The 13,319-nt window shown below is 50.6% G+C and overlaps 6 protein-coding genes across 6 annotated transcripts; 3 read left to right on the top strand and 3 right to left on the bottom strand.

Annotated features, from left to right (window-relative positions):
* Positions 1 to 26: 26 nt before the first annotated feature.
* On the bottom strand, positions 27 to 1,219 carry C922_02578 (hit-like protein; the record flags this gene model as incomplete). The annotated part of the gene is made up of 5 exons (XM_008818177.1): positions 27 to 164; positions 386 to 520; positions 673 to 725; positions 828 to 922; positions 1,128 to 1,219. The coding sequence occupies 5 exons, from the start codon at positions 1,217 to 1,219 to the stop codon at positions 27 to 29; spliced, it is 513 nt and encodes a 170-aa protein (XP_008816399.1).
* Positions 1,220 to 1,263: 44 nt separating this feature from the next.
* Positions 1,264 to 2,419, top strand: C922_02577 (hypothetical protein; the record flags this gene model as incomplete). Its single annotated transcript, XM_008818176.1, has 2 exons — positions 1,264 to 1,373; positions 2,149 to 2,419. 2 exons carry the CDS (start codon positions 1,264 to 1,266, stop codon positions 2,417 to 2,419), a joined length of 381 nt encoding a protein of 126 aa, XP_008816398.1.
* A 5-nt stretch (positions 2,420 to 2,424) lies between these two features.
* Positions 2,425 to 3,942, top strand: C922_02576 (hypothetical protein; the record flags this gene model as incomplete). Its single annotated transcript, XM_008818175.1, has 3 exons — positions 2,425 to 2,602; positions 2,641 to 3,710; positions 3,871 to 3,942. The coding sequence occupies 3 exons, from the start codon at positions 2,425 to 2,427 to the stop codon at positions 3,940 to 3,942; spliced, it is 1,320 nt and encodes a 439-aa protein (XP_008816397.1).
* A 2,033-nt stretch (positions 3,943 to 5,975) lies between these two features.
* C922_02575 (hypothetical protein) lies at positions 5,976 to 7,961 on the top strand (the record flags this gene model as incomplete). The annotated part of the gene is made up of 1 exon (XM_008818174.1): positions 5,976 to 7,961. One exon carries the CDS (start codon positions 5,976 to 5,978, stop codon positions 7,959 to 7,961), a length of 1,986 nt encoding a protein of 661 aa, XP_008816396.1.
* Positions 7,962 to 8,170: 209 nt separating this feature from the next.
* C922_02574 (tRNA modification GTPase) lies at positions 8,171 to 10,711 on the bottom strand (the record flags this gene model as incomplete). The annotated part of the gene is made up of 1 exon (XM_008818173.1): positions 8,171 to 10,711. One exon carries the CDS (start codon positions 10,709 to 10,711, stop codon positions 8,171 to 8,173), a length of 2,541 nt encoding a protein of 846 aa, XP_008816395.1.
* Positions 10,712 to 11,283: 572 nt separating this feature from the next.
* On the bottom strand, positions 11,284 to 12,501 carry C922_02573 (ubiquitin-activating enzyme E1 C; the record flags this gene model as incomplete). Its single annotated transcript, XM_008818172.1, has 1 exon — positions 11,284 to 12,501. One exon carries the CDS (start codon positions 12,499 to 12,501, stop codon positions 11,284 to 11,286), a length of 1,218 nt encoding a protein of 405 aa, XP_008816394.1.
* Positions 12,502 to 13,319: the final 818 nt, after the last annotated feature.

Below are 13,319 nucleotides of genomic sequence, written 5' to 3'. Positions count from 1 at the left end.
TCCTCCATCTCTGTCTTTTTTGCGCCTCATCCAGGGGGCCACTTCATTTGCCGTTTGGCCAAGATATGCAGATGCAGGTAGTATATCGACTGACAGGCCTCGGGCCCATTGTTCACAACCAGGCGGAAATCTCCCAGGTTGTTCTTCCTCACGATTTCGGAAACCTTCCAGGGGGGTGGGGGGTAAGTGGGGCGTCGTCAGGTGGAGACAATAGGGGGGAAGGAACGACACGGAGGGACTAGACAGAGGAACAACACGGAGGGACTAGACATAGGAACAACACTGGGAAACCACACTGAGAAACCACACTGACAGATCGCACGGAGAAACCACACGGGGTGAGGGGTTTGTCCCCCCCCTAGTGCATTGCTGCGCGTTATCTTACCGCCCACATCATGTGCCCCAGGATGTCTTTGTGCCTCTCCTCCGCCTTGCTGAGCCTCGTTAGCCCGTCCCTCATTTTGGGGATCACAAGGATGTGCACGGGTGCCTGCGGGTTGATGTCGTTAAAGGCGAGGACCTGTAGGGGGGGAAGCGGTAAAGAAGAAATGACGAAATGGCGAGATGGAGAAAGGGGGATGGCCCGTGAGGAGGGGGGCAGCGGCGATGCGCCGTAACGCGGACGTGGCGGCTGCCATAGCGAACATAGATGCAACGTAGGGGGGAATATACCTTGTCGTCTTCGTACACCAGATCCACCTTCACTTCTTTCCTGGCGATTTTTCCTGCAGCGTACGTAGCGGGGTGATCGGACATTTAAGGCGATATGACCGCTCAGTTCAAGCGGCGTCGTCGTGTTAGCATTCCCCTCGCCCTGGGGGGCTTACCAAATATTGAGTCGCCGTTTTCGTCCTTCCCCGCGGCCGCAAGGGCTCTCTCTTCCTCGTCCGCCATTTTTCCCAGCCGTCTGTTTATAGCTCGTCTGCAGGGGGGGGTGGGGGCCATGTGAGAAAGGCACCAGGTGTGAACATCGAATTGGGACAGAAGCTGCATATGTTAAACACGTCATGGTAGTACCAACAAGGGGAAGCCCCTTTATCAGTGGTGTCCCGAGTGTTGAAATGAAGACACATATGGTCTCCACTGGCATGTTAAGCAATATTGTCCTCTCTCCGTGCGAGCCTTACGTAAGGAACCTGTTCTTGTAGGCTAGTTTGGTGCAACAATTAAAGGCCAAATTTCGAATTCTGCATCCGATGGATCCCCCGGAGGTACTCATAAAGGAAAGAAGAACTGCACAGGGTGGAGGGGGGGACAGGGAACATGGCCGATGCAAACATAAGCGACGTGAAGATGGGCCATGCGAAGATGGGCACACACGTGGCTCGCTGGAGGGACTATACTATCATGGACGCTGTCACTCCGGATAGGAGGTCAGCCCGTTTGGGTTTCCCGGCTGGCTTCTTCCCCCGTCTCTCCACCTCGTAACAAATAGAAAGAGGTTCCCTTACGGAAGCATAAAAGCAGATGAATGAACTTCATTAGCTGCGGGATCCGGCGTACGAGTGGGACGACGAGCGCTGGAGTGTAGTATCTGTCAGGTGTCGGGGAATCACTACATTAGGTGCTTCTCCTTACCCTTGCGCGGTTGCGCTGTTGGGCAGTTGTGAGTTCTCTTTTTTCTTTTTTTTTTGTATTTGTTTTTTTTTTTACCATTTGTTCCCTCTTCCTTGTTGCTTTTCCGTGCCGCCTTTGCCACCCCCAGGACAGTATTGCACTAGCGCACTGCATGAGAACATTCCGTGGCCGTATCGCATGAATGCATCGCACGAGTGAATTGCACCTGGCGCGGGGACAGGGCGGCTCGAAGAACTCTCCACTCGGCTGCGACTGCTTGCTCGTCCTTGCGGCTGCACTTTGCACGTTAGCAGTACAGAGGGGAAATAGCCCATCTTTTATGGAAACACACAACGCATGGTTACCCCGCTCATCTGTGCATCAGCTCATTGGGGGAAGGTTTCTCCCGTTGCGGATGCGATCGGAAGGACAGCGGGGGAGAGAGTTGGCTTAATGGTTGGCGATGAGTGGACACTAACACGGAAGGGCGATCAGCGACGGTTGCGTGATCTGTACCCGTTTGGATCACAAGATTGACGACACACTTGTTTGCTCTTTCTTCTCCCTCCCCCGTTTTTCACCAAATGGCAGCAACGGAAGCAGCGGTAGTAACGAAAGTAGCGGCAGTAACGAAAGCAGCGGCAGTAACGGCCGCAGTAGCAGCAATGGCAACAGTGGCAGCCGCGCAGGCGAGTCGGGCGCCACGACTGAAGCGCTCTCTCTGTGTGAAGTACGTAACGTTTTTAAGTTACGCAAAAAAAATTCGTCTGAAGGGACCCTGGGACAGGTACTACGGCTGTCTGTTTCGGACAACAGGACCAGCCGTGACGTCCATGAGGGGGCTGATGGGAACGGTTGTTAAGCCCCATGGAGGAGGGATGCCCCATAGAAGAAGGCTACCTCATGGAGGAGGGCTGCCCCATAGAAGAAGGCTACCTCATGGAGGAGGGCTGCCCCATGGAGAAAGGCTACCTCATGGAAGAAGGCTGCCCCATGGAGAAAGGCTACCTCATGGAAGAAGGCTACCTCGAAACAAGGACCTCCTGTTCGCTACGCTGCTACGTCATATACTCTCCAAGCCAGTAAAAATCGCCTCCTTCGATTTGGATGGCACGCTGGTTAACCCCACAGGAGATAAGCACCCTAACAGTGTCATATTGAGTAGGGAAGCAATACAAAGCATCATTGTCTTAAGGAAGATACACCAATACAAGGTCGTCATTTTCTCCAATCAGACGAGTGTCTCTTCCCCCTTGTATGACTGTGCCCACGTAGAGCGGAACAAGCTCCCGCTGCTCTTCTCAAAGATGGCGAAGTTAGCAGAAACCCTCCGATATTTTTACGCTCTTTATGGGAGTGACCTGGGGGTGCAACTGAATAGAGATACGTACCCTTCGATGGAGGGCCGACGTGGGAGAGGCCCCCCCGCTGACACCCCAATTATTGGCGCTGCTCAGAGGAACAACTTCCCGGTGAGCGCCTTCTTTGCAGTGGGGAAAGGCAATATCGAAGCGTTAGATATGTATCCGAAGCCCAGCGAGGGACAGTACTGCCTCTTTATCTGCCTGGAGGGAGTCAAATATGCCCTCCTAGTAATGAGTTATTTTGCAAAAAGGCATAGGACCCTACTGGAGAGGGAAGTAATCAGACAGAAAGACAAACCTTTGGGAGACTTCCTCCAACTTGTACTCGACATGCTCAGCAATGACTATTTACGTGCCCTAGTGAAGAAGCTTCGGAGGGGGTTCTTTCACCTGAAAAAGGTCAGCTTACTCGTGCTGGATGTCTACATAAATGGCCTGTTGCAGAAAATGGAGTCGTACACTCGGTTTGGGAGGGACCACCCGGGGTATGCGGCGCACGTGGAGTTCTTTCTGAGGGACGTGGAGTGGGGTAGATATGTTGGCAATGATAGCGAGGGTGGCGAAGGTGACGGTGATGACCGTACTGACCCTGTTGGCGCGCCCCCTTCCCCTGAGCTGCTGCGCGATGATGTTTTTTTGTCCCACCTCACCCGATGCCTGGCGCGGAAAAACGAAATCATGAAGCGCCTCGCCGCCACCTTCTCCAGTGTGCTCCTCAATTCTCAGGAGAGCTTCTACGCGGGGGACAACGTCGGCCGGGATTTCGACAAATCGGACGTGGATTTGCAGGTAGGTTCGAGCAGAGGCACGGGAAGAGGCGGCGTGTTTCGGCTGCCCATACCCGTGTGGATGTGCCTTCACCCATAAGGACACACATAAGCAGACGCATATGTACATTCATATGTTCACTCATATATAGACTCCTTCGTGTCCTTTTTTTCCGCCTCAGTTTGCCGTACGGGCTGGGATGAGACTCCTAGATGATGGCCAGGTACGCGAGTTGGGTAGCCCCAAACAGTGAGGCGGAAGGGCCCCGCACCTTTTGCTTCCCATATGTTTGCGCGTGTGCGTTCGCTTTTGCGTTTGCTTTTACATTCGCTTTTACGTCCCCTTGTACGTCCTCTTGTTATTTTATTTATTTTTCCCCCCTTTCCATTGTGTTGTCCGTTTTGTTTCTCATCAACTTGTGATGATACTGAACCAATTGGCAAAGTTATCCACGGGGGAACAAGTGCGTGATTGAATTCGGGTGGGTGGCCGACGAACGTGGGAGCAGCACAAACGGGGAAGTATACAGAAGAAGGCCCTCATGGGGGATGTATGTACAGATTGGGGGTTGCTTCGACAGAATTTTCATCGTTCTTTTTACTGTCCCTTTCACAACGGAGTGTCTGTCCCATTTATGAGGCATGCAAGAAACAGCGTGGGCTGAGCAACACTTTTTTTGCCGTTTCCGTCGCGTCCCACCTGCGTGAATGCCCGTTTAAAGCGGCACCAGCTAGCGAAGGCATATTCAGATATAGATTCAGATATACACGTAACGCAAATGCTGTTTGGTCATTCTGTTTTCGCCGTGGAGGTTAAAGCGTCTCCCACGCAGTTCTGTGAGAAAAGGAGAAAGGGGAAAGCAGCCAAGTCAGTCACTCCTTTAAGTCCCACGCGTTGCGATTCAGCAAAACGAGAAGAGGCGAAAAGGAAGCGAAAAGGAAGTGAAAATAAATTGAAAGCTAAAGCGAAAGAAAAAAGAATTTTGCTATCTTCTCATTTTGCCACCTTGTCATTTTACTATTTTTTTCCTTTCTCATTTCTATACATTTTTTTTTTTTTTTTTTGCTGCATGCAGGGCAGCTGCTCCGCGCATTCTATTTCTTCATAACATGCACGTTCTGGCTTCCTCCTTTTTTTGTTGCGCTCGTCCCGTTCACTGCTTAACGTTTGCCTTCACTTGGACGTTCACCACTTTGACGTTCACTTTTACGTTAAATTTGGCACAATTCTGCTTCCTAGTGCTTCTTAATTTTATTTGCGCTTCCGTGCTGACTTAACCTTTTGTAGGATTTTTCTTTTTTTTTTTTTCTTCTTCTTGTGAGTCATTTTACCATCCGAGCATGCGACTTCACCAAGTGACGTGACGTCGTTCTTGCCTTCGCCTCGTTTGTCACGCTTCCCCATTTTTTGGAAGCCTCAATGAGAGTTTCCTCCATCACGTATATGGCACGTCCCACCTGCCTTGAAACCTGCGTGAAGATGCCAATGTGATGAAGAATCAGGCAAAAAGGAGGGTTAAGAATTTCCCTTTTTCTTTTTTGTAAAGGGGGACACATCCAGGAGGGTAGCATTACGAGTGAAGTGAACCAGTGTGAGGAGGTGCCACCTCCAGATGCCACCTGGAGGAGACGCCCCTTCATGTCGCCTCTGCGCACTTCTCCCATTGAGAGGAGGACCAACGGAGGAGTGAGCCCAATTGAGTGGCAACCCGTCAGGGGGTGCAACGGAGCAATAGTTCAAGGGTGTAATGATGCAATGATTCAACGTTGTTTGGGGGAGAGAACCACATCCCGTTGTGCTTAATAGCTTTCTCTACATAGCTACGCAGCGCAACGTCACAGCTGATCGGATGTGTGCAGGCTACAGCAACCTCTTTCTCACACCCGTTCGCTCCCCTCACCCAGACACACAAACGCAAAGACAGTGCTATCTAACCGAAGAGAGGATTAAAAGAGGCCACCCCTGACGTGACCCTCTCCCCCTCCCCCCTGTTTGCCACCCCTTCTGAGTAGAATGAATAGGAACATTTTTAGGGTGAAGTGCGCGGGAAGGATGTACGCTCGCGCGCGTGGGCGGGGAGAGGCGAATGGAGGGAAAGCGGTGGAAGGGAAGGCGCATGAATGGAAAGGGGTGGAAGGCGGTTCTCCCTTGGTAGGCACACCCGGTCCTGGAGTGGCCCCCCCCCCTAGCGAGGACAACTCGTGTAGTCCCCCACACACACGGGAAAGAGGAATGATCTTCCCATTTATGAGCAGCCACATCAGAAATTCACTTTTCGCACCCCACATGAGGAAATACAGAGGTGGGAAGATCAAACGGAATGAACTTCCTTCCCTAAGTGGCATGACTGAAAGGGGGAAAGGAGGACACAGGAGAAGATCCGCTGTGTACTACCCCATTGGAACTTCTTCCAGATCTGAGATAAATGAAATGCTCATTCTATTGAACAAGTACCAAAGGGATATGTCCTTTATGAAGTATCTTTTTGTGGCTAACTGTGTAATTATGGCGATTCTAATTTCGGGTTCTGTGCATCTACTTTGGGGTGATTCTATGAATAAATACATCTTAACCAAAATTGAGAAGCTACTTACCGAAGTGAAGAACTCATCCAAGACGCAGACAATCATGAAAGGAATCCTGAGTGATCTCCTATGCAGTGTAGTAAATGATGAGAAAAACAAGAATGCAACCAAGAAGTTTTTCTTGGATACCCTCCAAAATTCAAAGACAGAAATGGGAAGTGTATTCACAGATGTACTACAAACGGAGCATGTAAGGAACAGCCTTAAGAATGTCTTTCAGGAGGTTTCTAGTTATCTCAGCAGGAATGAGCAGATGCATATGAAAGTATACCACCTCCTGTCCCAGGCGATACACTTACCTATCGCTATAAACACGTCTAAGAGGTGGCTAAACAATCTTCTCAAATCAGAGAGCGTAACAAGCAATGTTAGAGAAGTCCTACGTAATGAGGTTTTTAAAAACGATCAGGTGGTTAACGATTCCGTATTGTTTGTTCAGAATGCCCTCCTCACTGCCTTGCAAGATAAGGAGACAAAGGAGGCGAGTAAGTTCTTCTTTGCTTCCATTCTTTCCAATCCGGAGTTTCAGCAACAGATTTCTGGGAATATATGGAAAATCGTCAAACTGGCTCTCTCCCCGAAGTGGATGACTTACGAGGGGGACGACTTGCAGGTGAAAGTGGGCCACCAGCCGCAGTGCCCATCGCGGAACACAGGGGAGGAGGAGGCCCCTCTGCACAACCCCCTCCTCGACGCAGGGAAGAGCCACCTGGGAACGATCAGCTGCGATGTTCACGACGGTGGCGGTGTTTTCAGCGACAGCGGTGTCAGTCACGTTGACGATGTTCGTCACATTAGTAATGTTCACCACGTTACCAGTATTCGCCTCAACAGCGATGACCTCGTGGAGGCCCATCCGCGAGAGGCGGTCCCGAATCGGGAGGAGCTTCTCCCCCTGGGGAGGAACAAGGGAAACGCGCCTAGTGGGGCAGCCCCCGTGGAGGGTTGCCAAATGGGAGAGGTTGCACTAGAAAAGAAGCAAGTCATGAGCGAAACAAAGCAAGATACGAACGAAAGGGAGCAAACTACAAACGAAGCGGAACAAGCTGCCAACGAAATGAGACATGTGATTAACCTCTTTGAGCGCGCACACATGTGTGACGGGCATGCCGACGTAACCGCGTGCAAGCAGACGTACACTGGGCAAGCGTTCCAAACTAACATGGCAGGGAACTTACGACATGTGGACACGCAACAGTTGGATGAGCTACGAAGCTTCCTCTTTCCACCCCACCCAAGTCAGAACAACTCCACCCCCATAAGTGGCATTTCTATCTCTAAATTTAAGAGCGTTAAGGAAGGGGCAGGTCATTTGGAAAGTTTGAGAACAGTTCACCGATTGAATGGTTCCTATTTTGCTAACAGGATTGAGCGAAGCGATGGCCACGGGGGTGGAGCCATCCCCCCAGGAACGGTACTTCCCGGCGAGGCACCTCTTGGAACGACGTCGCGCAGCGGTTCTGTGCCAGGCTCCGCTATGTCAAGCTCCGCTATTCGAAGCTCCCCTATGCCTAACTACTCACCAACTGACCATGCAATCACCCCCACGCGCGGAATCGCAGTGCGAGTGAAATTCTTCCTGCTGGACGCCTACAGGTTCTATGCGCAGAAGTATTACTTCTACTATTATTACGTGGAGCGGGTCAAGGCGGTTCTGCAGAAGGCGCTGGGGGTGAAGTTCTTTTGAGGACCTTCGGCGAAGCTGCGCCATTGCCCCATGTGCCCTGCTTCTCCGTCTATCACCGCGCGATGTACCTGCTTCTCTGTGTATCACCGCGCGATGTACCTCCTTCTCCGTGTATCACCGCGCGATGTACCTGCTTCTCTGTGTATCACTGCGCGATGTACCTGTTCCTCTGTGTGATGCCGCTCCCGCCTTTCCACACGGGGGAGAACCTACTTCCCCACGCAAAACGAATCCAGAATTTCATTTAGTATTCGCGTCTGGCTAAAGCGACCAATGATTCCATTGAGAGCCGCAACAGCTAGCTTTATTTCCTCCGCGATGATATCAAATGTTAGGAGATGGCGGTGCCGCTTTATAAACAGCAGGTGCTTCAATGCCCGCCGCAGGTGGGTCTTGTGTCTCTCGAATGGGAGAAACGCGGGGCAGTTCAAGTTAACTGGGTGCGATGTCTGCCACGTGGAAGGGTGGCCAAGCTGTTTTTCACGCGCCCCTTCGTGGTATCCTTCGCGGTATCCTTGGTGGTCTCCCCGGTAGTGTTCTTTGTGGTCTCCTTGGTGGTGTTCTTTGTGGTCTCCTTGGTGGGCTCCTCGCTGCTCTCCTGCGTACTCTCTCCCATGCCCGCTTCCACACCGCGTGTCCATCACCTCGTTGAGGCCCCTCAACAGCGCGTCCACGTTGTGCCCCTCCTTGGACGAAACGAAAAAAATGGTCTTCCACACATTTCGATAAATGCTTCGCAAAAGGCCATTTTGCAACTCCCTTTTTAGGATATCCTTTATGTTCCTCCTCACGTCCGCGTGCGTTTCATGAATGGCTAAATCGCACTTGTTCACGCAGATGATGAATTGGGGTAGAAGGGTTTCCTCTCCCGTGCCGAATCTCCTCCGTCTAACTTTAAATCTGCTGTCCAAAATGGAAAGGGCAAGTTTTAACTCCTCGGCATATTTCCTCACGTTCAGTACGATCAGCACGCATGTGCTTTTTCGCAGATATTTGAGCGTCTTCTTCACGCCCATGCGTTCGAGTGCCCTGTGCGGGGTGTTCTCTCCAAACGGGGCGTCCACACTGGGATGGTCCCTAGGTAGGAACTCCTCTCTGAGGACATCCGCGCTAACCCCCGCCGAGTCGCAAAAATTGTAGGATCTCCCCCCAACGCTGACTCCCTTCTGCACCACGTCAATGGTGCTCCCCTGAATCCTCGTCACGATGGAGACGTCACTACGACAAATACGATTCATTAAGGTGCTCTTCCCCGAATTCACCTGCCCGAAGAGAAGCACATCAAGGGGGTTACTTAAGTCTTCCACATTTGGCTTCATCAGAATTTTCCTAATGCTTTCAATTGCCTCGTTCAGATGGTGCTTCACGAATTTGTTGATGTTGCTTCTCTCCTCGTCAGAGGATAAGTGCTCATCCTCCAGATCGATTTTCACCTGTGCGTAGAGGAGAAGCTTCCTCATATTGTTTCGCAACGTCAAGTAGACCTTTCTTGCCTGTCCGTTCAAATAATTCAACGCAACTTTTTTCTGTTCCCTATTTTTGCACCAAAGTAACTCCTTCAATCCTTCCACCTGGAGTAAATTCATTTTCTCATTTAAGAAGGATCTTCTGGTGAATTCCCCTTTCATACTCATCCTTATTTTGTTAAAAAAAACATCATTTCTTGGGGTTAATAATTTGTTCCAAATTTCTTCTGAACATGTGCAGGTGAAATTTTCTTTTTTATCATTTTCCATATAGTACTTTTCTTTTTCACATTTCAATAAATTGCTAAAAAGGGCATTTAATTTCTCCATCTCGTCCATAATTTCAGTGACAATTAGAGGAGATCCATGACAGTATATCTCGACGACATCCTCTCCTGTGTACGATTTGGGACTCTTAAAAAAGGTATACATTATGTGATCTATCGGTTCGTAGCAGTTGCTGTATATTTCTCCGTAATACATTTTCCCCTCTTCGAGGTGTTTCCTTATCTTTATTACTTCGTCGAGGGTGTAGTCTGTTTTTTTCTTCCTCGCGCGACTGTCCGGGGGGGGTTCCCCATTTGGCTCGCCACATGGCTGACTGGTCTGCTCACCGTCTATATGACTGGTCTGCTCACCGTCTATATGACTGGTCTGCTCACCGTCTATATGACTGCTCCGCTCACCGTCTATCTGACGGCTCCCCTCACCGCCTATTTGACTACTCCTCTGAGCGCTTCTCCCCCCATGCAACAGCACCTCCAGCACGATCCTGCTCAGGGGGCCTGACATACGCACCACCGCTATCGCGCTCACGTCCCTGCCCGAGCTCAGCGCGTATATCGTGTCCCCCTCGCTCAGCATCCTCGCAAGGTACTCCTCCCGCAGGGCGGTACTGTCGATATTGGCGGTATTGGCCGTATTGGCCATATTGGCCGTATTGTCCATATTGATCGTATTGACCGTATTGATCGTATTGACCGTATTGACCGTATTGATCGTATTCACGACCGACGCGGCACCCGCGTCATTAGGGTCACCGCCCTCGGGCAGAACCCCCCTCGAGTCATTCACAGCGAAGCTTCCTCCCTTCCTCTTCCCACCATTACTCCAACTCGCTTTCCTCCCTCCAAGAAAACCATTCCTTCGGTAAAAGAAATCACTCCGCGGGATGAAGAAAACGAGAGCTTCTCTTCTGTGGCTACTTCTCTTCACACTCTTACAGGGACTAATAAGGTGAGTCACAAAAATGAACCCTATCAGTTTGGACAAAGTTACATGCATGGGGATTGGGCACCCACATAGAGTGGGCGTGGCGATGTCGACAGGGGGGGTGCCACTCGTCTGACAGGAAGGTGGCATGAAGGAGGCATGAAGCTGGCCTGACCCAACGAGCATACCTTCACGTGTGTAATGTAGTCACTCATGCGCTGCTTCGTCAAAATGGTATCACTCCCTTTTACCTGCGCAGAGGTGGTCAAAAAATGCGCCGTCCCCGACAAAAAAAAAAAAAAAAAAAAACCCCCCTTGGGGGGGAAGTTTTTCAAAATGGGGAAAAAAAAAAAAAAAAAAAAAAAAAAAAAAGAAGAAAGGGCTATGAGGCTGCAACGCCACCTCCCATTCGTCACTGCTGAGGGGTGGGGTGCCATGTGACGGTGCAGGTGGGTATGGCCACGCGGTGGCTGCTCTCGGCCGGAGAAATGAACGCGCAGTTTGGGTGAGCTTGGTCACGGACTTCGCTTCCCAACCGGCATGACCTCCCAACCGAGTGGACCTCCCTTGTGGGCTGCGCCAAGGCACCACTGCTAACGGCTAACTGCTTACCGCACCACAGCTAATGGCTAACCGCTGAGTGGTCACTCCAAGTCGAGGAGGAAAACGAAGCTGGCGTCCCCATCCGTTTGTACATTCAGGTAGTCGCGCTCCTTCACCTCGCCTCTCTCCACGAGCTGCGCGAAGGTGGCGTTGAGTCTCTGTTCGTAGCCCCTCCCCACAAGCCACCTGGACGAAGTGAACAAAATGGCAGACTCCGTCGAAATGCTGATTCGTTGGAGGCGGTACTCCCTCCTAATGTATGCAACAAACTGACTGAATGTGTCGCTTCGCTTAAAAACAACATGAATCCGTTTTCTTCTGCATATGATGCAATCTTCGTTCTTATATATCTTGTAATGGAGAAGGTAGAACCCCTTTTCTCCAACATAGAGTATGTCGCTGTAATCGTGTGTACGACTGGACAGATCGTGTCGTTTTCCTTTACGCATCTGCGAAGCGATAGTATGCATTTCAGATATCATTAGTGAAGATATCACCATTAACGTACTGATTGTCGTCGGGATTGTGTTCTGAACGATCTGTCTCGTTACGTGAGACTCCTCGTGGTCGATCTGAAATTGAGTAGCTCTCCTTTTGGCTTCCTCGTGAATCCACATCACATGGCTTCTATCATTCACGTTGAGCTTTTCTTTCCTGATTTGCTCAAATGATATGTGCATGGCGTGCAGGACGCATTGGGTGAAGTTCGTTGGTCTTCCCGCGATGGAGCACACTGGCACTGTTTCATCCGCGCCCCCGCGACCGTCCAGCTGGTCCCCATCGCCGTTTCCCCCCGTGGCGTAATTCCCCACGGTGCACTGCACGCAGGCGAAGTGGCTTCCCCGGTCTATTATCTTCACACTTCCCCGAAGACCCTCCACCCCTCCATCGATATAAATGACGTCCTTACGTAAAGTGAAAATCAAATCATTCAGGTATATCCTACTGCCTATGTTGTCTAGGCAGCCCATTACGAAATCGAATTTCTCAAAAAAGTTGGTGTTGAAAGATTCCACCTTTCGTACAAAGGAAGTGATACTGATGTGGGGGTACCTTTCCTTTACCTTCTCCTGAATCACCACTGCTTTGCTCCTTCCAAGGTCGTCACGTGTGAAAAAAAATTGTCTGCTCAAATTGCTCACTTCAACTGTGTCGTCATCCACGATGCTTATGTTTTTTACATCCTGATGTATCAGATTCTTCACGACTTCATTCCCCAGTCCTCCACAGCCTACCACCAGCACGTTGACTGCGTCCATGTTGTCTCTGTCTGTGTATCTCTGTGCGTGTGTGTCACCTCGGCCTCGGCTGACTTGCCCTCCCCCCAAACATATGTCCCATTTATTCCTAGATACTCCTCAAAATGGTCACTTTTTTTTTTTTTTTTTTTTTCTTTTTTCTTCTTTTGGAGGGAGTGGGGGAACTATCTAGACTCCTCTTCACCGCAGGGTTAAGGAGCCCTTCTGCTTTGACTCCCCCTTCTTGGGACGAATAAAAGTTGTGCCTCTTACCCCCCTGCGCATATTTTGCCCCTCTTGTAACGTTTGGGTACTTTCGGATGACCGTGCGGTGTGGCAATTGGTGCTGCTGCCGCTGCCGCCGATGCGGGGGGATGCCGATCCGCGGCCATCACACGTATGAGGCCTACAAAACGATCTGTGCGTTGCGCTCGCGCTGGTGGGATAGCCGTGTGCACCTCTACATGTCCCTATAAACGAGATTCTGATGTGTCATATCAGAGGCGGGGAGGCTATCCCGGGGATGCGAAGCGGGGAGTTCTTTTGGGCGGCTTTGCTACGACGGGGCGACTTCCACCACATCCATCGAATCCACCGCCTCCTGTCGGGGCTGCCCAATTGAGTGACCCTATATTATGCTGCATGCCCAGCTGAGATGTGCCCCACATTCCTCACTCGAACTATTGCAACGTGTATAGGATTGTAAACAAAATGATGATAGCTCCGGGGCTTGGAGTCCCCCGATGGAGAGTTAAACGTGTGTTAGTCGTAGAGAGGCAACTTTTTTTTTTTTTTTTTTTTCTTTTTCTTTTTTTTGCAACCACCAAGTAATCCGAAGG

This window comes from Plasmodium inui, assembly GCF_000524495.1.
Source record: "Plasmodium inui San Antonio 1 unplaced genomic scaffold supercont1.9, whole genome shotgun sequence".
NCBI lineage: Eukaryota > Apicomplexa > Aconoidasida > Haemosporida > Plasmodiidae > Plasmodium > Plasmodium inui.
Note: the sequence above shows the minus strand (reverse complement) of the source record. Positions and strands in the feature narration are given on the sequence as shown.